The sequence below is a fragment of the Clinocottus analis genome, unplaced genomic scaffold (genome assembly GCF_023055335.1).
Source record: "Clinocottus analis isolate CAN_PGR_092001 unplaced genomic scaffold, fCliAna1.0.p SCAF_25, whole genome shotgun sequence".
In the NCBI taxonomy this organism is placed as follows: domain Eukaryota; kingdom Metazoa; phylum Chordata; class Actinopteri; order Perciformes; family Cottidae; genus Clinocottus; species Clinocottus analis.
In genome coordinates, this window is record NW_027175987.1 from 4419787 (window position 1) to 4447142 (window position 27356).

The 27356-nt window shown below is 41.1% G+C and overlaps 1 protein-coding gene across 2 annotated transcripts in view; it reads left to right on the forward strand.

Annotated features, from left to right (window-relative positions):
• Positions 1-27356, forward strand: part of xpr1a (xenotropic and polytropic retrovirus receptor 1a) — a 65183-nt gene that overhangs the window by 35648 nt on the left and 2179 nt on the right. Inside the window, exons 4-16 of one of the 2 annotated variants that reach the window (XR_011078306.1) lie at positions 7526-7627; positions 11792-12012; positions 12246-12395; positions 12514-12597; positions 13459-13540; positions 13749-13936; positions 14299-14478; positions 16663-16831; positions 17706-17906; positions 23031-23197; positions 23300-23439; positions 23599-23823; positions 24235-24439. Coding sequence is in view for 1 of the 2 variants with exons in the window: in XM_068591224.1 (XP_068447325.1) it covers positions 7526-7627; positions 11792-12012; positions 12246-12395; positions 12514-12597; positions 13459-13540; positions 13749-13936; positions 14299-14478; positions 16663-16831; positions 17706-17906; positions 23031-23197; positions 23300-23439; positions 23599-23823; positions 24235-24292 (1967 nt within the window). In the remaining variant the exon portion in view is untranslated. Of the gene's footprint in view, positions 1-7525; positions 7628-11791; positions 12013-12245; positions 12396-12513; positions 12598-13458; positions 13541-13748; positions 13937-14298; positions 14479-16662; positions 16832-17705; positions 17907-23030; positions 23198-23299; positions 23440-23598; positions 23824-24234; positions 25320-27356 lie in introns of those variants that run through there. The other variant, XM_068591224.1, reaches the window with a different exon arrangement.

Consider the following 27356-nt stretch of genomic DNA (forward strand, 5'->3'; position numbering starts at 1 on the left):
ACACACACACACACACACACACACACACAAACACAAACATTGAAGGCAGGTTTTGTCCTGATACCCATATATTTTTGGAAAGGACTCCTCAACCTTCCTTCGAGCTTGGAAGGTTGTTTTGAGGAATTCCACCAAATACAACTTCCTGTGTCAGGACATGCATCCATCACTCTTTTGGTGATGTCAATGCAGTCAATATAGGGTGACCACAATATTTTTTGTAAACTATTTCAAATGTTATTTGTGAACATGACCTATTCCAACCCGTTTGTGTTTGATTTCAGTTCCTTGGACAGATCTCCAGCCCAGAATTTAAAGCACCAAACCAGTACTTGACATATCTACATTTTCAAAGTAACCCTGGAACGTTGTCCCATTTACTGGAAATTATTGGATTTTTTCAAACAGAAAATTGCACAAGTACACCATGATGTATGAAAAAATTGTTCACAGCAACAATGAGTTGTCTCAGTAACATGCTTGTTCCATCTTAACCACATTTCTAATTTTCAAACTTACTTTCTACATATCATCGTCATCAATTTACCAAACCAGTGCTTATCGTGTTTGCTCTCTATTCATTTTAAATTAGTGGTGACTTGAAAGTATGCATCTTATGATTTTCCCAGGAAGCTGAATGTCTTGGTCTCTAGCCATTAATGCATTTTTGTTTCCATTCATAAATTGCTGTGCAGTACATTGCAGTCATACAAATTACAGTAATTCAGCTTAACAAAGCAGCATTTGAACTCTTTTCTCCTGTCAGTTTTACAATTTTAAAGATGCAAACTATTAAACCGTCTTAATCTCTCTTCATAGTTATGCCCTCCCACTTCTCCCACTTTCTGTCTCTCTATTTCCTCGGTCTTCCTCAGTATGCCTCTCCCATACCATTCTTCAGTGCTGTGGGGTGTTGTGTGTTTTGGGTTTGGTCCCCAGGATCATCTCACACCCCAGCTGGCCTCTTGCTTTTACTCTATCTCTCTCTTGATGTATTAACTTGGCTGCTCGTAATAAACCACCACCACACCATCACATGTGCCTCACACTCTGTCTCTGTCTCTTTCTCCCCCCCTTCTCACACACACACACACACACACACTCACACACTCACACATAGACAGAGATATTAACGCTTCTCAGAATGTGTTGAATATGTGATTATCTCCATCATATCATTTTCACTACTCTACAGTATATTTTTTGGAGCTGCTTAGCTTGCAGTCTGGCAGTATAAATAGTACACAATGGGTTGGGAGCTACAGTAGTTCCTCATCCCGCCTCCGGTTGTTGGCAGTCAAGCCCGGTGAGTGTGCATTCTTAATGCTCCCTTGGCCTCGATGAGAGAGATGATTGGTAGAATTAATTGTGGCTGGAGGGCCGAATGGGAATAAGTGGGGGAAAAAGGCGAGATGAGGGGGGGGGGGGGGGGGGGGGTTATCTGGCTGGTTTTATTGTAGTGTTTCCTTCCTTGAAGCCTGGCACTGGAGGATGTAGAGGTAGATTTTATGCATGCAGACACTTTTGCATCTCTAGATAAATATTAGCCCAATCCTATTCTCTTTTATAGCTCAGTTTGTCTTTATCTTCATTTGTGATTTACACCTATGTGCTTGGAAGGAAAAAGATAAGAAAACAATCATAATGTTATGGTCTATTGAGCTTCCCGACTGTATTCGGGTATGACAACATAGTTTAAATCCTGCAGTGAGGTGTCATTAAATGAGATAAATAGAGCTAGAAAATAGAGTCATATAATTTGAGTATGTCTCAGAGCATGAGGGATTGTTATATTTGTGTGAGCCTGTATGTACTAGAGTACTGTTAAAGGAGCAACGATGTGTCCTCTCCCCTCTCTTCAGACTCTAGTGACGGATTGTGTGTCTGATCTCCTAACGCAGAGGATGTCTTTCCTTTTTTTCTCTGTGAAATGGTTTTTACTATCTTTATTTGGGGGAGTTTTTCCTCATCCGATGTGAGGTCCCGGGACAGGGATGTTATGTGTACAGATTGTAATGCCCTCTGAGGCAAATTTTGTATTTGTGATTTTGGGGCTATACAAAATAAACTAAATTGAATTGAACGGCAACCCATTTTCAGCATGAAACAGGTGATAGAGCAGAAGAATAATGGAATAAAAGCATTATGAACAAGAAACATCCCAGTTGTGAAGGATGCAGAGTGACATGTATGCGTCTGTGTCAGTTGTCGCTCTCTTTAGCTTCCCGTCAGCAAATTGGAGAGTCTCTTGCAGGAATTATGTGCTGGTCGTATGGGGTCACGTCACAGAGTGCCTGTTTGGGAATATAAGAAGTTGGGGGTTGGGTGTGTGTTTGTGTGTGTGAAGGGTTCGGGGGTTAGAGTAGTAGGGTTCTGGGGAAGCTGTCTCATCATTTATTTATACAATCTACAGAAGAAGGGGTTAGCAGCGAGAGGGGGGCTGCCTTCTACAAGTCGCCCTGGGAATACTGTAGGTCAAGAGTTGTTTTTCTAGCTACCAGCACAATTCTTTGTCTGAAAAGGGAAGCCAATGAATGAGCATACTATACTGTACTGGATTTACTCTTCTCATAGCATTGTGTGCTCAAGTTCGGCTCATTATTTTGAGTACAAAACCACCTTGATACACTGCTGTCGAGGCACGTGCATCTCATGCTTGTTCAGTCAGTCCAGCAGTTTACCGGTGGTGTATTTCAGTTGTTGTGCTGATGATTCTGTAACAGTAAATACATGCTTGGGTTAACGTCTCTGAGCTGTGTAATCAAAAGGTTGACCCAAAATGTATGATTTAAAACATATTTGTTGAATGAAAATACCAAACAAAATATGCTGGTTTAGTTAAATGTACATGCGTAATTTTTGTATTTCTTTGTTGTTGTTTTTAAACTAATTGTCAATATGCAAAATCATGTGATTTACAATCAATCTGCAATAATTCAGTCTCAAGAAATGTTTATATCCAAGACAAATCACATTTATTGAGCTCATATTTGTATCATGATGTTTTGTGTCCACAAAACATGAAGTAGATACTTTATAATGATACAAAGTGGACACAATATATACATTCTCATGTTCATTTTTAAAGCTGTAACCAACAATTGTTTAGCTTTCCAATAATTGATTCATCAACAAGTTTAGGTGTGAGAAAAGAAAATACAAGCCTCACCACTGCTGGCTCTTACTTAGTTTATGGTGGTGATTTGAATGGTTGAAATGTCGTGATTCTAATCAAAACACATATTGATTTATCTGTAGCTTTAGATATACGACATCTTCAACGTTTTTTTGTCGTCTCGTCCAAAAGGCAGCTCTTTCAGCTGCTGGTAATTCTCAGCCCTGGTTGGTCCGTTATTTAGCACAGGTCTATTTAGTTCTCTGAAGGCAAAGGAACAGTGTTCGTTGTTGACACTTTAAGTGTCTGTGCTGAAGTATCCAAAACACACCGTTTAAAGACACACACAGAACACCACACACACAACCACACAAAGCAGAAGCATATATCACCGCTCAGCCCCACAGGGACGGAACCATTATGCCTTACTGAGGTGCTCCATCATCATCTCTTTGACTTGCCCTCTCTCACACACACGCACACACACACACATTCACGCACACACACCTCTGAACTAGAGTTTACTTGCCGATGAAGGGAGCATTTTGCTTCCCTCATCCTCAATGCCATAGCAACCAGGAGACCTTTTAACATGTCTGGAGGAAAGGGCCTCTGTGTGCCCCGCTGAAGTCAGGCCACTGACGGTGGAGTTGCTCATCTGGGCAAAAAAAGGAAAATGAATCTTGACATGTGATTTTATCAGTGAAACCGTGCTGTGGCATTGTGAAACAGATAATGCAATACAATACACATGTTTTTGGATGCTTCATGGTATCTGTGTAGAAATTCAACAAAATAATATTTGTTGAATTAGATTTTGTATTCTTCAGACTGCATGTATTTATAGATTTAGAAGAATACTAAAGCTTTTTCTATTCTGTCGCTCTCATTTCCCATGAAGTCCAAACTTTTATCTTCTTCAAATCCCTCTGGTGAGCACTGTTGGACTCCAGAAAGCAATCTATATTGTCATCCAGCCAGTCTTGTGATAATGAGAACGCATACTGTGTCGCTGAAAGAGAAGCTGTCAGATTTACATGAAGACTGACAACATAGATTCAATTAAAAGACCGTAAATGCCGTAGTAGCTGCATGAATTCACAATATTTTTGGAATTAGGTTTTATTGCGTTTAGATCTTAGGAGGCAGGTAAAGCGTTGAAACAATGACAGGAGGACAGGAGATGGCTGACATAACCGAGTCGTTTCAGCAGAGATGTTAGCAGAGCGAGTGTTGGTGAAGCCTCAGTAAAACACAGCTGTGAAGATGAACTGCCTCTGACTGTGGCCTTTGTTCTTACACTTCACACGCCTCACACACATTAATGCAAGAACAAAAAGAGATGTGTGTGCGTACTGAAATGTGGAAATATACACGCACACACTCACACACACACACACACACACACACACACACACACACGCCTCCACTGCTGTGTTCAGTAGTGCACAAGGTCAGCAGGAAACAAAGAGACGGGGGTGCGTGGCCATTTCATAACCCCTTCTCTACCTGCAAAGTGCCTTTACATCTACACTTTCATCCACCAACACTCTACGCTATCTCTGTTAGTCAGCTGCTAAGCGAAAACTAACATAAATTCACAAAATATATACACATACCAAAAGATCTCTTTAAATGTACTAATTTGTTTTTAAAAAAATCACATGATAGGGACTTAATTTACTATAATGAAATTATAGGTAATGACATTTTTTTTAATGTTTTTTTTCCTGATCTCCGCATGGAGGGCATTTCTGAAAAGGAATGTTAAAATGTGTTTTCCTTGTTAAAGTGAAATCAGGTGGTTCAGACAGTTTCATCAGTGTAAACGTTACACCACAGTTCAAGGTGCTGCCAGTCGCAATCACAAAAGTCCTCAGTCCAAAAAGGTGGTTTTGATCGTCGGCTTTTATGACAAGCTGTTTGTTATGAAGATAAAGTTGTTGGGTTTTTTTCCCGCAGAATTGACAATATTTTTGAGATATATTATATACATATCAAGTCTAATGTTTGATGTATAAGTAACATCTACTCTGAGTGTTAAATGATCCACAGTTCACTGCGCCTCATCTTTTCCCTTCCTCTTACTCTGCGTCTCCATCCTTCAGCGCTCTACCATACAACGTGTTCATTAGCTGTGTAACCTTTTACTTTGAGTTACAGTTCAGCTCAGTCTGCTGCTCGCCTGCAGGTCTCACTAAAGGAGCATGTTGGCCCATTAGTCATTCTGTCACGGCACACTGACTGGCCAGGCTCTCAGTCATCCTGCTAACCTGCTAACCAGCTGATCGCTCCGCAATTCAAGCATGCGTCCCTCTATCCAAACAGTCATCCATACACTTGTCTGTATCAGCCAGCCGGTTGGCCTGTTAGCCGGCAGCTGCTGAGGTGGCTGAGCTTTGCGTCGTTGTAGAGATGGAAGAGTTGCGACTGCAGCTGATCTGTGCGATTGTATAGAGGTGCGAAGCAGATTGGAGACCATCTGCTTCCTTTTCTGTATCTCTCTGTTTATTGTTACTTTACATTTTTGTCACCTCCTCTCGTGGCAGCTTCATCTTTCCCCTCCTTTTGTCTCGTCCTGCATTCTTATCCTCTTTTTTGGCACTCTTTATGACGTTAGGTAGTTTATACATATGTTATATCTTCCTCTTCTTTACTAACTCTTGCCGTAACCACTTAATCTGTACCATTATCATTGTACGACAAGAGCTCTGTCGCTTATTATCGCTCTAAAAAAGTAATCGTTGATGCTAAGTGGAAGTTTGTTCTTGTTTACAAACTACTATAATAATGCAGCCCTATTTTTTCAGTTGTCATTACTGTAATGATCTTGTTTTGGATGTTTAATGAGCACTAGTTTGACAAACTCATACTATGACTAACGTAGCGTAAAGCGTATTATGCATCAGGTCTCATTCATCTGCTGTAGAAACTTTTCTTTCTTCTCCTTTGGATTTGTCCTTCTACTTTAGGCTGTAGGGAGTGTTTCACCTGCAGAATGTTTAATTAACTTCTAATTGATTATCTTAACTGGTGTGGAGGCAGTTTCTCATTTATTTTCCTTATAAAGCTGTTGGACTTTGAAGCTGCTGTTGAACATTTTTCTTTACCTTTTCATCACAGGCTTATGCTTGTGTTTGCACAGAGCATATTGACAGGCTGCTGCCTGGGGCGTCTCTTTCTTATTACTGTGTTGAACAGAAAACCTCTACATCTACCGGTACCAAGCTCCACTTTATATAATAGCAAATGTATACAATCTGGTATCACTATTGGATCTGACTCAATTTCCTCTTTATCAGCAAAACCCACATCTCTCTTTATTCTGCTTGGAAATTAATGTTTTTGTTTGACATTTCGATATCAAAGACACAACAGGTCTGAGTGACAAGAAGGTCAACTGTTTATGAAAATATTATGCAAGACACACGGTACCGCAGATGAATTATTGTTTGATATTTGATGAACGTAAATGATGCGAAACTATCGATGTGAACATGAGACAGAGATTCATCGTGTGCGTGCGTGCGTGTGTGTGTGTGTGTGTGTGTGTGTGTGTGTGTGTGTGTGTGTGTTTGTAGGCTAGGCAGGTAAAGACCACATTTTGAACTCTGTCAGGTGTCTCCTGTGAATGAGGGGGAGGATTATTTGAGGCAGAGCATCAATGCTGATTGGATTGGCTGGTTCTCAAATAGACGTGCAGGGTTTCGTCAGACTGAAGTGAGACGGATGGAAGTTGTCGATCAAATTGTTACATTATGGATGTCTCTGTACAGACAAACTTACAGGGGTATGTTTTTAGATGATTCGGTGAGTTAGACAGTTTGGATTTAAATGCTGCAATACTGTGACAAGCTCCTCATTTACTTAGACATTGAAAGAATTTTCCCATTAAACTCCCAAAATAACTACATGGAAGTTATTTCAGGTAGTCAACAGTAAGACAACGGCTTTCACTCAGTATTGAATGATGGTCTTAATTCTGCATTTAACTACAGTTAATACTCAGATGTATGTTTTATTGTCAGGAGAACAGACACAGGACAACTCAACATATCACTGTCTGTTACTAAAGAAAAAAAAAAAATCCATTGCGTTTTTTGTAGGTAAAAGTATTTCATATAGATATTTGCTTCCCAACTTACCCACATTGAGATGTTGTCTCACTTATTGTCACTTTACATGATGTATAATATTAATAAGTTAAGCATCAAGAGAGCTATCAGGTGTTTGGTACTCCAGTATGTATTCTGCTTATTAGCTATGAGGCGGGAGCATAAATGGGAATCACTAAAAAAGAGCCCCGTAACAAAAATCCCATCTGTGGGTCAAGATTCTAGTGCTGAACATACTTACATACTTGTGCCTGTCACCAAGCAGCTAATTACCTTACTTTTGTTCTCCTTTCAGTCACAGATGAAGACACCGTGAAGAGATACTACGCCAAGTTTGAGGAGAGGTTTTTCCAGACCTGCGAGAAGGAACTCCTGAAAATCAACACGTTCTATTCAGGTATTTGTTTACTTTAGTTAATGAATGACTGATGCTGAGTTTGTGAAATCAATTTAATCTTGAATTAACTGAATTTATTGTTGTTAAAACATGTTTTAGATGTGATGTAATATATTGTATAAAACATGATATAAATATTGTTATAGAATTTATTTTGCATAATGTATGTGCACATTTTACGCTAAGCTTCCTGTTTCTGTGCCATCTGACATTGTGTCTAATCTTGGTCATTTGATTGAAGTAGCCAGTGGTTGTCGAGCTCAAGCGAGCAGGCCTGCCTGTGTGTATTTCAGGGAGCAAGGGAGTATGTACTGTGTAACATGAGACGGAAGCCATAATATTATCTGGTATTCTGGTACCAGGAGGTTGCCTTCTGGTCTCAAACTTCAGTTCAGGGGAAAAGTGGGAGGTGTCTAAAGGCAGAGAGTGCTTCCTCTAGAGTCTGTTTGTGAAACTGCAGGTCAGGTGATGGCCAAGGTTGACAGGCAAGAATGTTCCAGCCCATAATGATGGGACATCACTGGCAGATGGATGGCAAGGAGGATCAATAAATAAGATTTATACAGTAAATCATTGCAGATATTGTTAGCAGGAGGTCGATTAAATGAAAAAACTTTGACCCTCAACAGTGACATACTGTATGCTAGAGGCTTTCTTGGCTGCTGTATTGTATGTTATGTTAACTTTTGTATTATCCTGATCCATTACCTGCTGCTCATCATCACTCATATTGTCAGTCATTATCTGTCCATACAGTTGCAAAGGTTTTCATAGGGTTTAGATTTGTTTTATGTTAATGTCTGTCTATATGAATAAAAACTGAATAAGGAATTGAACCAAACAAACAATTTTCCTTTCTGATGTTGTCAGTGTGTATGTGTAAGTCTGTTGACAGCAGACTCGCCTCATGTTAGTCTTACAGACGGTGAGTCACCTTCTCTTTTCGGCAGACATGGGCAGTGAGGTTGGTTAAATGTTGTATATGAAAACATCAGCGGCTCCTTCCTGCTCTCAGGCATCTTATTTATCCTCCACACACAGCTTTATCTGATGCCAGTTACTGTGTGTGTAAGTGTGTGTATAGTGTGTAGTAGTTTGAAAAAGCTGGATAGGTTGTGAGAAAGAGAGCTGGCGGCTGGATGGAAATAAATCGTGTGCTGACTTTACATAAGACATTTGCCTTCACACAGCTCTTTCCCTCTGAAACTCGCTCTGAAAGGGGTCCTTGACCTCTTAAAGCCATTCTGCTGCATTGCGCTGAAATCCATCCTGTTGGACAACACTTTCATCTTGATGGGTTAAACGCACACCAAAAAGACATTTTTGCAGACTGCTGTTTTAATAGCGGAGGAAGAACAAAAGACTCTTTAAACTTCTCCACTGAAGCCAAACCAGTTGAAATCTAATCCACTAACACCTATCTCTTTAAAGTCCATTACCAGCACACACATGAACTGTCCAGCCATGTCCTCTGTTGTGAATGTTATGGGCAACTGCAATCCTCAGATTTAATCTAAAACTACTTGTCCTCGGCAGCTCGGGTCTTGACTTTCTCACGCCTCCTGCTGTTGTCATGTGTTCATCCAAGCATTGCTGTGACAGACTGTACAAGTCAAGTGGAAGGATTACTGTGAATTCAGATGTCAGAGAAGCCTTTCTGTGAGGAAGGTAGTGTGATATCTGGAAAATGCGTGGGTGGGTTTGTTGAAGCAACAAAGCCTGAAAGTCACTAGTGAGCACTCCAGACCATCACTGCTGCTTTTCATCTTTTTCTTACTATTAATATTTTCATCTTCATTTGAATCAGTCTTATTGAGATTAAGATCTCTGTTTTTCCAAAGAAAACCTGGGAACAGAAACAGTCACAATAACACAATCAGCAAAGCAGAAACGACTACGCAGCAAAAAGGAATTAAATACAGGTATAACAATCATGGAAAACATCAGATAATGAAGCTCTCAAGTCACCAAAGGGAACAGAGGACTGCAGTTTCAGGGCAGTTTGCAGTTTGGTCCATTTAAAAAGTGAATATAGCTAAAAACCAGTTCTGCCAACATACAAACATGAGGTATATGCAAGGGGAAGTAGCTCCTGAATCACAGACTCTATTTACTAGAGTTAAAGGAGAGAAGAAGTGTGAGGTAGTTTGGAAACTTCAGTGGTTTAGCTTGATAACAACATGATATTGCTATTTCTTCTTAACTGTAATGGGGTCCATCCCATCCTGTGATTCAGAGAACAATGCTCAGTCGCAAATTTGTCATTTATGATGAACAGTGATGCGCTGTGATACACAGCTGTGTTTCAAAGCTGAAGTGTTGATGAATCATGACAGATATCTCCTGAGTCAAGGACAGACAGGTGTAATTGGAAATTGGAAAAACATCAATGGCGTGATGATACATACAATTCTATCATCAGCATAGAAGTGGACATTGGACTATTAGGAAGAATGATGTTATATATGTCTAATATAAAACCATTTGGCAAGTAAAACTGACTTGACTGAGTTCTCTCTGTCAGGTAGGAGTGGAACCAATTAAGTGTGTCCTCAGCCAGACCTTTAGACTTCGTCCTATAGAGTTTGTGGAGTGGGAGTTTATGATCAATGTTATCAAATGCTTTTGAGAGGTCAATAAAGAGGACAGCATAATATTATTATTTTTAATCCAGAGAGGAGACAATGGAGACCAGAGCAGAGGAAATATATTTTTGATATTTTTGAATATTTGATAAATTCCAGAGATGGACACATCATAAAACAAATCCTGAATGTTAAATTAATTCTTATTTTTTGTGGTGATAATTTGTGATTGTTACGAAGGAATTTCAGTGTCTCTGACGCAGGAAATGTGTCAGAGATACTCAAATTCAATGTGTCTGACAGTTATCACTATTGTCGAGGGTAAAAACTCTAGATGCAGGCTCTAGAGTTTCGGACAGACGAGCAGTTATTGGAGCCTGAGCTCCACAGGCGAGCAGACTGGCAGTATGCTTCGAACCGAATCCGATTTGTTGTGTTATCAGACTGCTGTCACAAACAGTACTGCAAGGAGATATCAGTGTTTTTATGCAACTCCAGGTCTTCTCATTTAATGGTATCCACACCAGCTGGAATCGAATAGTAAATACATTCGCTTCATACTTAAGATACTTAACTAGTACAAACCTAAAAATACATCAAGGAGTATGTGCATTAAATCGGCTTGCCAACAACACGCACTCAGCTGACTCTTCTTGGTCACAAACTGGCCATGTTGCCTGCAGGAAAAGGACGACTTGGATTTCATTAGAAATAAACTACTTGTCTTGATCTATGTGACTGGAAACTGACAAAATGTCTTTATTTCTGTCTCTAGCATTATTTGTAAGAATAGAAGGATGAGAAGACTGGTCAAAGGGGCAATACAAGATATGGGCTTCATATATCTGAACCTGGTATGACTTTCGATTGGTAAAAACAAAAGAAGCAGTGTAGAATGAGGACTAATCTTTGTTGGAAAAGTAGGTAGATGCAAGAGCAGTTAATGAAATGCAGGTTACTGCCCCCGCTCCCCCGCCCCTCTCTCTCTTTCTGGGTATATTAACCTATCTCTGACCCAGATAATGGTCCTTCCCTCTGCAGCATTTACATTTCAGCTCAGCCTAATAGTCTTCATGCTTCTGCTTTCTGGAACAGACAGCAGGAGAGCAGAAGAGACAGGGTGTATAAAAGTGTCTTTCTTCTTTCCTTCAGGCATAATGGTTAGATTACCAAAACATGTCTAACAGAGTGAATAATAGATTGCCTTGAATAATTAACTCTGCCTATTAATGCTTTTTATTTGCTTTTAATTAATAACCCTAATTTTTGTTACGTCCTTTACTTAAAAATGTCCTCGGAAGTAATATTGAATCAAATTGACTTTAATTCATCAAACCAACAATTCATAGTAGAACAGGACTCAACATAAAGTTATTGCGTTCGACTACATAGAATATGTAACAACTGCAGAGTAAAAATAGTAGCTTCAGTTGTTCTGCACAACTTTCCATAGTGGATAAATGCATTACAAAAATGCATGAATGTGGTGCAGTACAAGCAACACAGTAGTAAGCAATTATAAGCCATTAGAAAAACGTAGACCTCTTTTTTCATTCTGTTCTTGTCTTCACACCTGTAGAAAAGCTTGCTGAAGCACAGAGACGCTCTGCCACTCTGCAGAATGAGCTTCAGTCTTCACTGGACGCCCAGCGCGAGAGCAACGCCCCGGTCGGCCTGCGGAGACGCAAGACAATATTCCACCTGTCGCAGGAGGAACGCTGCAAACACCACAACATCAAGGACCTGAAGCTAGCCTTCAGCGAGTTCTACCTCAGCCTCATCCTGCTCCAGAACTACCAGGTATCATTACAATTCGCAATTTACAGAAATTACACAATTTGCATTCAAGGTTTGGTCCCAGCCGATGAAAATAAATAAAGCAGCATGTAATCTTTAGAGTTATCAGCACTAACATGTTCATATCAATAAAAATGCGATTTGGCACTTCCTTCTGTATTTTTTTAAAATGATAAATAAACCTTCCAATCAGTTTGTCCGGTATGTAACAATTGTTTCCTCCTTGACGTCCACAGAACCTGAACTTCACTGGTTTCCGTAAAATCCTGAAGAAACATGACAAGATCCTGGATACTCCTCGCGGGGCCGACTGGCGTGTGGCTCAAGTGGAGGTGGCCCCTTTCTACACCTGCAAGAAGATCACACAGCTTATCTCAGAGACAGAGGTGTCTGCTCGCATACAGATACAAACACACACATACTCTATAATACAAAAATAAAAGCATTGTTTGTTGTGTGTGTGTGTGTGTGTGTGTGTGTGTGTGTGCGCGCATGTGTGTGTAGGCCATCGTCACCACAGAGCTGGAGGGAGGAGATCGTCAGAAGGCCATGAAGAGGTTGAGAGTTCCTCCACTGGGGGCAGCTCAGGTCAGAAGCACAGCTGGATACACTGGAGATCACTTTGTCATATGAGCCTCATCTGGTGCCTCACACATGTTTGGACTTGTAACTTTTCAAGCAAATTAATGTTCTCTTAAAAATGCAGAAAAATTTAATCATATCAACCATTTTTTTTTTAAAAATAGGGAGAGATTATTTTAATTAAATGGAATTACTAGACCATAAAGACAAAATAAATGTGTGTCATACTTTCAATTTCATAAGTCATCCCTCCTTACGCTCCAGTATTAAATGACCGGAATACAAATGTGGTGTCCGTGCCTCAGAATATCTCAGCGAGGATAATTTTTGCATTCATCTTACGGCAATGTTGAGTTTAAGATGGTTGATTTTGCTGGTAGTGACTAAAGGTTGAAAACAAAAAGTGAGAGGTTTGTTATGGAAGAAATTGAGAGGGAGGAAGATGGGAAGAGACAACGAGAGAGAAACCATGAGAGCCTTTAGTATTGATTTTATAAGTGCCTTTCCATTGTTGAACAGGATATCTTTCAGGAATAATCGAGGCCAGTGGCACTTTACCCCCCTATGTTATATCAACTGTTATTAATGCATTAATTACTGTCATGTCGGACTTGAATTGTGCTATGTGACTATTGATCACCCAATTTCCATTGCAGGCATGTGCATAACAAATATATTAAACACATTAAAGTAGTCAGAGCTTTTTATGGAGACCAATACAAAGCATAAAAAAATATTGGAATCTCTATCCATATTTAGTATCTGAGAGCTTGTTAATATGTATAATATGGTAGATAGCTGTCTCATTAATTAGTCTTATTAATTACATTTATTTCTGTATTCTTTCTTTCTGTCTGCCTGGTTCAGCCTGCGTTGGCTTGGACAACCTTCCGTGTGGGACTCTACTGCGGCTTCTTTATCATTCTCGCCATCGCCTTCATTCTTACCGGTAAGTCACATTAACATCCAGATTCATACATTTTTCATTTCCTGCACAATTTGTAACGTGTCACTGTAAGATAACTGGCAGTTCTGGAAGATGGTTTGACATTGAAAAAAAGGAGCATGAGTGACAGGTTTTTATGTTATCAATCCGACGGTAAAGGGTTTTATACTTTATCTTTTAAAAAGCAAAAAATCCACTGTGGTTTTATCAGGCGCTGTGTTTATCCGCTTGGAGAATGTGTGGCCACTGGTGCGGATATATCGAGGAGGTTTCCTGTTGATCCAGTTCCTTTTCCTGTTGGGCATCAACACTTACGGGTGGAGGCAGGCCGGAGTTAACCATGTGCTCATCTTCGAGATCAACCCCCGAAACAACCTCTCACACCAACACCTGTTTGAGGTCAGAGCGAGGAAATAAATGGAAACGATTATTCATCTTACTGAATGAGAGAACATTTTCTTTTTCTCTCCAACTTTGTTTTCAGATTGAATGAGTGATCATCATTTTTTAAATATGCAATAGGATTAATTGGCTTGTTAAGCCATCAGGGTAATCCAAATTCAAGGAATACATTACTATTTATTTCATTCAGCAGAATCAGTACATATCTAATGTCCACAGGGTTTTATTTATACAATGGAGTAACAAAACACAACATCATTTGCACAGAATTATTCAGATTGCCTTGTTAATTGAAAATATCTGTCAAAAGTGCTTTCTAGAAATGCCATTCGCTTCTGTTTCTCCCCCGTGTGCTGCAGATTGCTGGTTTCCTCGGTGTGTTGTGGTGTCTCAGCATCCTCTCCTGCCTCTACTCGGAGTACACCTACCTCCCCATGCAGATCAATCCGCTTATCCTTTATGGCTTCATGTTGCTCTTCCTCCTCAACCCCTTTAAGACCTGCTACTACAAATCCCGATTCTGGCTTCTCAAGCTGCTGGTCAGTCTATTAATTTTGTCTCTTTTACTCCTATGCTATTTCAGTTTAAAAGAATTACAAGTTGCACTTTGGTGCCACCAATCATACTGATTTGGAGCGTCTGAAAATCTGAGCTGGTCAAGGTTCATGGACACACAAAGACACATGTTGACAATTGTGAGCCAGCAGTGAGTATCGCTGTAGAGGGTCGCCATAATAAAATAAACCAAATGTGAACAAAATGAGACAATGTGAGACACTGGCATATATTGGCTGAGGATTGAATATGGTATTGACACAAAATAAACTTTAATTGCAGCACAGAGTGGAGCTGGGTTTAATGGGGAATATGTATTAATTTGTATTAAATGTACATCCAATTGCAAAACATATACTTGAGGACAAACCAACAAAACAAAATGTTAACCCTGACTTTAACCATAAATTTGACTCTAACCTTAACCCAAATCCCTTTAAACCCCCAAAATACAATGACAGAACTGTGTGTGTGGGTGTGTGTGTGCACACGCATGAGCATGTGCACGTGTGTGTCTCTATTCCAGACAATGAATGCATGTAGATATATATCTCAAGCCTCATGTTTACAAAACCCTTCTATGTTACACTGTTCTTTGTCTGAGCCAAGCTACAGGAGTGAGGGTGTGTGTGTGTGTGTGTGTGTGTGTGTGTGTGTGTGTGTGTGTGTGTGTGTGTGTGTGTGTGTGTGTGTGTGTGTGTGTGTGTGTGTGTGTGTGTGTGTGTGCATCTAGAGGGGGATGTAGCAAGACAGAGGGCAGAGGGTTTGAGGGATAATAGAATGCAGCCTCGTCCCAGGGGAGGTGGAGGGTTGTGACTGTGCAATCATTATAGGCATAGATCTATCAGTATGCTGATGCCCTGAACTCCTCTGGCCCTCCTCCTCCCTCCCTACTACTCCCTAAGAGCAGCAGCAGCAGCAGCATACCCCCTCCTCATATTTGTGTCCTTTCTTTCAAAGCTCCGCACAGTCCTCAGCAGTACTCCCTCAGCTCTCCTCCCCTGATGTGGCTCCATAATCAGCCTCAGTCTTGATTGGTCCTCAGTAATCACAACAACCTACGCAGTATTATAGCTGATATGAGATGTTTTTTCATGGATGTCAGACATGTTGCCTCCTAGAATACACAATAAGTAATTAAGGACATTTCAGGAGAAATTGTAGTTTTCTTGGAAAAAAACCAATCTGTTGTTGTTTTTCGAGCAGTGCTATACAATGTTTCCATGCCAGATGTGCTAATTCCCTCTGACAATAGACCCCAGACAAAGGACACATATTTAATTAAAGGACAAACTGCAGATCTAGCACCTGCATTACTTGTGTTTGCTACTTGTGTTTGCTCAAGAAATGAAAACCACAGCAGAGGGTTTAGCCTTGAGACATCCACACGGATAGAGCGGATATTGGTAAAATGGCCACTCGATCAATACAGACTTTGATTGACAGGTTAAGAAAAATATGTAATGAGCTGATATGTGTAAAGAAAAAGATCTATATTCTTTGACATTTTCAGTGGAGGGAGAGTGCATGTTTGTCTGAAAGTGTTCATGGTGTGAAGCCTACAGTTGCTCCTGAATGTCAGAAGTGGCCTGGGGGGTAAATGGAAAGAGTCGAGCAGCGTTGGATCATTTTACAAAGTGCGGTCAATAACTGAGCTCCTGCCAAGAGAACGTATCCCAAATAACATGCCCATAGAATCTAACTCATGCCACAAATCACTGCCAGTCACATCATGTGTTGTACACTAGTGAAGAGTGCCACACAAATGAACAGATATGTGCACACAGACACAAAGCAGGACTCACTAGGTCGTTCTGTGTTACGCTGATAAGGTATGATCCCTTCATGTGTTGCAGATCATTAATAGCCGTTATTCCCTTCTTTCACACTCACTAATTGTTGACTAATTCAGTCCCCGTGTTGAAAGCACAGACACACAATCAGAATTCACTGTAGCAGTGAGGTCAGCCAAGGTGTTTACTGAAATGCACTAAACATTTTTTCATAAATGAGGAACGCATGTTTTTCTTAGATGCTTTGATACACTCGTTCCGGCTTGTACTAATGAATTTTTCAATGCACTTTGAGCTAAATGAGAAAATAATGAATATTACATAAAAAAAATAACAGCTTAACCTTATCACCTGCCCTCTTTTCTCTGTTTCCAGTTCCGTGTGGTCACAGCGCCGTTTCACAGGGTGGAGTTCGCAGACTTCTGGCTGGCTGATCAGCTCAACTCTCTGGTGGTTGTTCTGATGGACCTGGAGTATCTCATCTGCTACTACATCTTTGAGCTGCAGTGGAGCAACAGCAAGGGCCTGCTGCCCTTGTTTAAAGGTGAGACATGCATCTGTGTTCAGACTTTAAACTATATGTTCTTTGTGCCTCTGTCTGTGAAGAGATGAAACATCGCAGGAGCCGAGGAGGTGAAAGGTTTATACTCAGCTATCGAAAACAATGCCTGAACATACAACATTGTTATAAAAGAGATGGGTACACTTCATTTCTATATAGATAGAGGTGTCATGTAACCACAATAATGCATGCATTTCATTAAACATTGAAGAGAAAGTTCCTCTTTCTAGACCCACGGTTTCCCCAACATCCCTCAAAGAATAGGCAGAAAGACTGAGACAGCAGCCTCAGTCGACTGAGTGTAGAGTTAATTTCCTCTTCTCAAGAGTTTGTTGTGCTCCGAGAAATTATAAGGAAAATATTTTAACTGAAGCAGATATACATGGATGAAGCTTCTGGATAATAGAAACACCTAAAGATAATAAACTGCAAAATTTAGACACAAAGAAAATCCTTGAATGCGCTAAACAATAGATTGATGCTATAGGTATTCAAACATGTGCACACCTTTTATTTTGTTTGTTCTTCATCATATATCGCATCATTGTAAAGACACCAACCATTTGGTTCTAAAGGTTTCGGACTAATTTGATAGTGTGCCAGACAGTTGAGTTGCCCTGTCAGGAAATACGATGTGAATAAGGTTTTAATTGCTGTCCGTCCACTCCACCAACAGTGACACTTCGGCCTCCACGCGGCCAATTAACACGGAGCTAATGGATCGGAAATGTTTGGTCACTCAGAGGTCGCCGTGTGACTCTCATAATAATGAGCCTCCCTGTGAGAAGGAGAAAGTCGAGAGGACCTTATGTTAGAGAAAAGGCTGAGACTAACTACTGTTTTTATTCTTCTCCAGACCCTGACTACCACGTTTGCCACAGTTACTCCTACGGGCTGCGAGCCATCATCCAGTGTCTGCCCGCCTGGTTCCGCTTCATTCAATGCCTCAGGCGATACCGCGACACCAAGAGGGCCTTCCCTCACCTGGTGAATGCTGGGAAATATTCTACCACCTTCTTTGTCGTCACATTTGCCGCACTCTATGCCACACACAGAGGTAGGAACCAGGACACACAGTTATATCTCCACTGAAATATCTATTTTTGTGTGGCATGTACCTCAGGTAGGAAGTGTGTGATCGGAGCTGAGTAAAAATGGTGATGTAGAAATGCATCTTCAGTCAGTTACGATGCAGTAAATTTCAGCTCAGAAGAGCAGCAGTATTTGTGTATTGCTGTAACAGAAGCATGTCAACAACATACAGGCTTTTTGAGCTTTTGAATTGAGTTGTGTGTGCTGAGAAAGCAGAGGTGACCTTGAGTGCAAATGGTAGAAGTTGGCCTTGGCTCCTTGTCAGTGTCTAGAGCTTTATAATGGAAATGGGAAAGGTTTGTCCAACTCAGCCACGGATAAACAAGGTTCTGCTCTCATAATATGGCTTTCAATATGTGGGCATGAGGCCAGACAGAAAGAAGAGACAGACCAGAGGAAAGGAGGAATAGCTCAATAGAAAAATAGAGAAAAAGAAAGAAACTCCTCATTTGATATCTACCAGAAACGAGACTGAAAGGCAAAAAGAGAGAGTGGTTACCATTAAAAGTCAACTCACTCTCTCCCTCCAACAGCTCCACAATTAGCCTGCAATTATTCAGATTCCGAAGCCATATCACAAAGGAGTTCATGTTCAAAGACGCAGCACCCAGGCATTAAAGCGTCCCTTCAGTATGCATCCGTTGTATTTCAGCTTTGCATCACAAATGTTTGTCCTCGCAGATCGTTTGAAAGCACTTTTTTTTGCCACTTGTATATTTAACCTTGTCTCCGATGCCAGTTTGTATATTTATTTGCCAGCAAAATGCCAGCAATGAAACTCCATCTTCAACCTTTCAAAGCGCTAAATGTTATTTCCCAGCTTGACTTTATTCTTTTACGATATCAGTTCAAATCAATACGCTCGCTTCCAAAGCTGACCGCCAGTGATCTGATATTGAATGAATCAGGAAGAGACAGAGACAGACATACAGACAGACGGACCTTTTTTCTCTTCCTCTTTTCTTCTATAGCTCAGTAGGAGAGCCGTCCATTAAACCATATCCTCCTTCCTCCTCTGGTCTGAAGCCTGTAGACTAATGGCCTCTCTTCATGTGTTATTCTCTATGAAGCCGTCTTTCATCCAGCACGATAATGGAGGCTGAGACCAATCGCTGGTTAAGCGAAGGAGCAGGGTGGGAACCCTTACACTCGTGGGTAGTGAATGGATGGCTCAGGAAATTGCCGTTTGTGGAGACATTTCATTTATCTGTTGAAGAAATTATTACGATGGTCAATTTTTTTTAAAGCCGTTGATGAACAAATATGGGCACCAATGTCAGAATATCCTGCATCCACATATATGAATTATGAGTAAACAGCCTCTGGAGCAATAACAAGTACAGGTATGACAAAATCCTCTGCTATAGCCTTAGGCGGAACAGATGATTTACAGTCTTCCTGGATTACCCAGCATCTGCCAGAGCAGACATCCGGGTGGAGTCTTGTTCACACGGCTGGGTCCAACTGTGAAAGGTGGTTGGAGTGTCAGTCACTATCTGGCAGAGCTCCCACTCTCTGTCTGTGGATGTGTCACCTTCATTGTTAACCTGATCACAGCTCGGATAGTTTCTGTGTGACCTCACTCCTTCCTGGAACTGCACACATTCACTTCCAGGAAGGCAAAATACTGAAACCTTGAATGCAATATATAAATCATGGGCTTCTCTTTAAACTCTACAGAGGACCGAGTGGTATTCAGTGTTGAGTTATTCCATTTACAAATCTAAATCGGTTCAATGATGAGGTACAGTCTCCCCTGTATGTGTGGCAAACTAGTTTTTTGATAGAAAGGTTTTTGGGCTGTGTTTTGTCAAGATGGGATTTGAGCGTTATATCATTTTTATGTGTTGCAGCGAACAAAGCAGATTTATCCCCTCAGAGAAACATTCAGTTCGGTGCTGTGAAGATGTGGTTGGACTGTAATGAAACTCTTAATCTCAGCAGATGCTCAGAGGTGATGGAGGATTTCCTGGTTAAGTCAGAATTCCCAAACTCTGTAAAATACCGTGTGAGGCCTGATAATAAAGCAGAGATTTTACTCAGGATCAATAAAGGCTCGGCATTTATGTACATCGTCACAGGCCTAATGTTAATTTAAAACCTGTGGGATTTATCTCCTGGACAAGCAAAGGGAGGAGAACAGGATGTTGCATGGTGGGCAAAAATAGTAAAAAGCCTCTGAAAGACAGAGAAGTGTTGTTTGGTGGGGAAATAAACCAATACATTCTCACAAATGAGAAGAAATGTGAAGGTGTTTGTGCACAAGTTTAACAAAAAGATATCCCTCTGTTTGTGATATCAACATCAAAAACTCCCAAAATCAGCTAAAATAACCAGGACCAAAGAGGAACAGTAGTCCTGCTGGTCACTGTGAGAGGATGACCGTGGGGGTGAGAGGGGAAATAAATTGAGTCGCGCTTCAGTTAAGGATCAGAACATTTAGAGCTGATAGAGCACAGCGGGCGAGGTACAATGAAAGGTTAGATGGAGAGAAGAAAGAAGTAACTAAAAAAAACAAGAGAATACCAGAGGCTCGTGCACAAGATCAACATTGAATGGATGATTATTCACAGATTTATAAATATCAAGAACGTGAATGAGAGGACAGGAGAGAAGAGGAGAGGAGAAGAAGAGAGAAGAGAAGAGGAGAGGAGAGGAGAGGAGAGGAAAGGAGAGGAAAAGAGAGGAGAGTGTAATTACCAGCCCAGGGCTGAACACATGTCTGCTGGACTCTGCTGGAATAAAGATGAGCCCAGAGCTGACAGCTTTTATAACTTCATTTCATGTTCTGACCCCTCGTTCATTATCTGGAGAAAAATTGCAGCGCACGCACACACACACACACACACACATCCTCCCTCACCCTCCGTCAAACACACACGTTATCAATGGAGATAAGGCACAACTCTGAGTAAAATGTCTCTCTCTGCCTGCTTGACCTCTAGTTCACCCGGTTGAAGCCAAACTGCTCTTTGCAAGCACACTGCATTCTGCTAAAACTCTTTTAGTTTTCCATGTGAGGTTTGCTTATTCGAGTTGACTCTCTTAACTGAAACAACTTGTCGTACATGCATGTTCCAGCCTGGTAAACGCCACATGTTCAAGAGGGCGTGTATGAGATTTCACCATTATTACAATATAAGGTGATCTGTTCTGCTCACTCTGTGGATCAGTTTTATTCACAAAATGTCCCCAAAATGTGTGAAAAAAAAGGACTTCTTTGGTGTCAACCCGGTGGTGGTATTAAAGGACCTGGAACTAGAAAATCCCTCCATCAATTATTAATCTAGTTTCATCTAAATTGGATTTACTTAGTTTTTGTACCGTGTTTAAAATATAAATTCATTCAGATGATGTTTTTTAAGTCGGAAATGTTTTTGTTTTTTTTTACAAATTGTTTTCACCCAACATTATTTTAAATCACTTGCACGTTCTACAAAAGAACAAATGTGTACGAGTGGCTCTTTCATAAGGCCTCATATCTCAAGACATTTCAAAGTGGAAGTTCTCTGATTGGAGATTTCTGTAATTCATATATTTGGGTTGATGAGGTTTGTTGTTGTTTCCAGTTGCAGGATTCTTAACTACTTTGTTGATGGATCTGGTGGCCATGGCAACAAATGATGAATCACTGAATGAATAGGGAGGACTGATTGTTCCTGGTGTGAACCTTTTTCCATCAATGGGAACTGCACACGTTGTGTAAAATGAGCCTGCCGAGGTGCTCTGCCTTTACCAGCGTTTATCCCGTGGACATCAATAGCAAGTGTGTGTCGAGTGACCACCGTTAGCCCTCACCGAGCAGCCAATCAAGGCAATGTCCATCTCACGATGCTCAACCTTTGAATGGTCCAGTGGCTCACCAGCCTGGTGGAAAACACATCAGCCTTAACAGAAACTGAAGGGTTAAATACTTGCACTCTTTACAAGCTGAGACTCACATCAATGGACATTCTCCAGTGAAAAGAGTCTATTGTCCTGGACTAAGTATAATCTACGGCTGGGAAATCTCGGTGTGGCCGTAGGGACTACTTCCATCCCATCGCTCAGCTGGAGAAGCAAACCGCACAATGGGAGCAGCAGTTAACAGAGCAGCACAGCAGTTACTCTCCGTTAGAAATGTCCCCACTCTGCTCCCTGGCGTCTCTTTGGCTGATAGCAGGAAGAAGCAGCGACGTTGACAAATGGGAACGAGCCCGGTCTCTGTCTGGTGGCTGCTGTCTCTGTCTGTGTGAGTCACTGTGTGAGGCCACTGGGTGCTGATTCATGTATCAACCCCACTGAGGAACAAGCAAATCACATCCTGAAGACACACACAGACCGCTGAGCGCGGCCAATCACGCTCTGACATTATACAGGACGTCAAACGACCGTGAACAAGCTTAGAGACCTTTAAATACTCATCAGCTGTGGGCAGGTCAACAAATAATGATGAGAAGCGTCACTACAGCCAACATGTACAGTCTGCCACTGTAGTATTATGTCAACAAATTATTAAACCTGTTTATGAGGAAGCGCAGCAAACGTGACGCTATATTGAACAGTCGAATGAAATGACTGTCTTGGAACCAGCAGACTTGTGATTTATTATGTAAATGTGAAGTATTTTAAGTTGCAGCTGTAGTGAAAAAGTAAGTACATGTCGGCTTTTGAGAACATTTTCTCAGCCTCTAAAGTGCTGAGTCTTGACTTGGTTATGAGAAGTAAGACACGCCGTGTGGGACAGAAAGTTTTAACAGACACTTATTCTTCTCTACGTGCTTTCACAGCACATGCATATGCACATGCCGTACAATAGATGCATATTTTAATACAAAACGGCCTGACTTCAGAACAATACACCCTCCTGCTGTAAAACTGTAAAAGTCTAATCACCACGATTTAGTTACTGTCCTCTGTTAATCATTTGCTAGTGTATTCCTGACAGAGGGGCTCCCTCTAGTGGTCAAAGTATTGACTGCACGTTGACTCATGAGGCGGTAGAGTCTGTCGACCTTCATTAAAAAATAGAAATAAAAAACTGTTACGTTTGTACCAAATCTTTACATTGTGTCATCTGCAATCACTTGTGTTTGTGTGCTTGATCCAGAGCAAGGCCACGCTGACGCCGACATGTTCTTCTACCTGCTGATCGTGTTCTCCACGATCAGCTCGCTGTACACGCTGATCTGGGATCTGCGCATGGACTGGGGTCTCTTTGACCGCGGAGCCGGAGAGAACACGTTCCTCAGAGAAGAAATAGTTTACCCACACAAGGTAGAGTCTGATTGTGTTATACATCACGCACACACACGCGCACACACACACACACACACACACACACACACACACAGCTAATCCTGTCTCCTCTGCGTCCAGGCCTACTACTACTGTGCCATCATAGAAGATGTGATCCTGCGTTTCGCCTGGACGATCACGATCACTCTGTCCACGACGACTAAGATCCACTCTGTGGGCGACATCGTTGCCACCGTGCTGGCTCCCCTCGAGGTCTTCAGGTGGGTCTCAGTTACATGACAAGTTGTTTTTTTTTACCCATCCACAGCCAAAGTCACACATGGGGTACTTCCAACCCACTCACCCCCGTCAGGCCCATCACTCATTTCTAATACACTTTCTGGTTGGTCCTCTGACTCCACCCGTCTGTCTCTCTGCAGGCGTTTTGTGTGGAACTTCTTCCGTCTGGAGAACGAGCACCTGAATAACTGCGGTGAGTTTCGTGCCGTGAGGGATATCTCCGTGGCGCCACTCAACGCTGACGACCAGACGCTGCTCGAGCAGATGATGGACCAGGACGACGGCGTCCGGAACCGCTCAGGCAAGAAGACCTGGAAGAGGTCCTACAGCCTGTCTCTCCGGCGCCCCCTGCTGTCCTCCTCACAGTAAGAAACAACATGAACATTTGGACATATCAGCTCATCAGTACTCTAATACATATTTAGTTTAAGTTTGATCCATAAACACAGAGGCCATAAAAAAAAAATTTAAATCACTGTCGGCAAAGAAATCTGCTGATGTTAAAGAAATAGCTTGAAGAGATTTGACATGTCTCATCTTTGTTGTTGCCGTGTCACACTACAATAAGTTACAAGATTACTTTTTGGACAACGTGTCACTATTTACTGTTTATTTTATAAAATACAATATATCAGACGTCGTGAGAGGTTGAATGATGCAGTTGCCATTGTTGTCCAGTTGTGTACATTTTCCTGTAAAAGATATAATAACATATCTGTTCAAATGATAACATGAAATGAAACATGACAATAATCATATTTTCAATCCTCCTTTAGATTGAAAAAGGACACCAAGGTGCTAATTGAAGACACGGATGATGAGGCCTTCAGCTGAGTTCACAGCGTCACACACACAAACGCACACATACTATACTTATAAGGACCTCATTCACTAACACACAACCCTTCTCCCTTATAGTGATAGCAGAGTAGTGACCCTCAATCTACACCTTTGGATAATTTACCTCATATTTACATTGCTGTGAGTATATTTGGTCTTTATAAGTATAGACAAACACACTCAGTACACACTTTAATGCAGAAACACACACAAAAGAAATCTGCTGATGAAGCACAAACAGTTTAATAGATACAGTTGAGGAGAGAACTTATGACAGACAGACAGACAGATGTAAAGGGAAATCTTCTGCACATTAGTGGAAACAAACCACACTGCCCTGGGGTTGTCCTCCTCTTCTTTAAAACAACTTTTACTTTGAGATATTTGTCTTTCTTTCGATTTCTTTTCTGTACTTTTTCTGGATTTATTTCCGAGAAGCTGCATCGATGACTGTTTACAATCCTTTTTAACTACACTAGGATCCACAGGGAGAAGACAAGCCAATCAAAAGACTCAACACACATCACAGCATATCAAAACAGTTCAACTGGTTTCAACTTGTTGATTCTTTTTATACTCCGCCTTTTTTTTTTTTTTGGTTGAGTTGTAATACCTTTTAGTATAAAATCCCGACCTGGAGGCATTTGCAGGAAAAGTGCATTTAACACACAAAACAATGAAAAAAAACTTTTACACCAAAAGGGATGTTTTAATTCAAACATTTCTAGTTTGTGAAGTTGCTTTGTAATATATTTAATATATTTTGATGTGCATTATTACTCCGTTGTAGTTGTTAAGTACTACTACATGTGTTGTTTATACTAGTGAGTCTAGCTGAGCATCCACACTATGATTGTTTATGTATTTTATACGGTTTGGAATGTTTTTCTTGGTTAGACTTGTGCCATGTTTTAAATAAGCTCATATTTAGACCTCAATGTATCCCCGACCCAACATTTGATGCTACACCGACTTGTGAATCATTGAGTCACGTCGTCATAAAGTGCCCTATTAGATCAAATATGTGTGTGCATTGCTATTCTTCGCATTAACTACCAAAGCTTTACTTTTGTGAATGTGTCCATTCAACCTGAAAGTCCCAGCAGTTTTATTATAATATGAACGGATTTATTTCACCTTTCAAAGTGGTGCGGTTTGAGAAGCCATGTATTCATATCCTGAGCTCTCTGACAACAGCTCAGTTTTGTACTTAATTGTGCCTATAAACATGTTTTGTGGGCGGCTTTTAATAGTTTGGGCTTCTTTTGTGCCATGTGGGTGGTTCACACCAGCAAAAACATGTATTCTAACCAAATGATTCAGCCTCTTTTGATTTGGTTTCACCCAATTATACTAAAACAGAACGCACACAGACGATTACACCTCGTCCAACGTGTGAAATATAAAAGTGGGTCCCTTTCATGACCTCATTGAGTGACTTTGTGGCAGTCAGATCTGGCACTACTGCAACAGCCCTTTCAGTGCTCTTAAACAGTACATATCTGTAGCTGTTTCACAGCTCCTGTCCAGGTTCCACCACATTCAGCCATGCTTTCACCAGATATGTGTTGTTTGTTTGTTTGTCGCTCATGTGTTGCCTCATTCATTTTCGCACTTTTTCAAAAATCATTTCAAGTGTTCTGATTTGTGCGATCAAATACAATCTACTGATCGTAGGTAAGGAATGTTATTCCAGGGAAAATTGGCCGTGCATCGGACATCTACTCGACTCTTCTTCAAACCAGCAGCTTACTCTTTAAACCGTTGGTTATAACTTTAAAGTGTGGTGCTGCTGCTGCTGGTGAAGCCCCTCTGCTGTTCAGAGAAAAGGTGCTCATGCTAAAGCTGGTTTGTGTGTTTCACTTTCTCTTCCTGTTTGACCCGCTCACGCTGCTCTCTGTGCTGCCGTCGCTCCCTGTGGCTGCGTTGCCTCACCAGCAGCCAGTCATGAGACACGAAGCCCAGAGAGCCACAAGACAAGTGTGTTACAGAAACGCTTGTTTCTTCCCGTTTGTTTTCCCCTGTAGCGGCTGAAAGGCCAAACAGCTTCTATGTGCAATGAGCTAAATGTGAACTAGAACGCTAGAAAGTTAAAAAAAATATATATGTATAGATGTTAAATATGTAGAAGATGGCTTTCCAGTCCATTGAAAACACACTAGACACACACCATAACTGTCTATAGGCATACAACATGACACACACACACACACATAGACAGACAGACAGCCCACAATGCACCTCTCTCGTGTCGGAGAGCACAACTCTACAGCAGACAGTTTTGTAAAAGGTTTTGTCTGGCCTGCATGCTGCTTTAGTTTGACATTGTACAGAGGTCTTAATTTATTTGACATGTGTATATTTGCAATCATTGTTGCCACTGTGACGACGGTTGATTTCATACGTTGCCGTTATTGCTCCGAGACAAGCAGTATTTTTTCGGTGGTTTTTTGGAGCTTGTGTTTTTGATTGATCACGATCCTGCACTCTTTTTCATGTGTAAATCTGTTGACGATGTGTTTGTATAAAAAAAAAAAAAAAGAGGAAGAAAAAATCCTTACAACTGGAGAATGTGATTGGTGGTATCTTGTCGGTGATTCCTTCTTTTTTCAATTCTCCCGGGAGGTGCGAGGGGTCCTGGGACTGTAACACTTGTTTGTACATTTGTGTATGTGCATGAAGATATTGTGGATGTTACATCTGTTGTTGTGAACTGCCCTGCTGAAGAGCACTTTGACATACTGTAGGGCGCAGGAACAGACCCACACCGTGACAAGATACTGTTCGACTGATCCCAGATCTGCATGAGTCTCTCTTGAATCGGCTCAGAAACAGATCCTGGATCTTTACTTGAAGCTTTTTTTTAAGATGCTTCTCTTTGAGAAAAACTAGTGTTTTAGTGGCTGGTGTCTGTTCAGTTGTGTAACCCAGTGACAAAAAGCAGAAACAGGGTTATTTTGTACAGCTTGTGTTTGATGAGGGGATCCTCGGCCCTGACATGTAATTCTCCTCATGGGTGACTTTGTTTCTACTGCCTGCTGAAACCCCCGTGATGTTA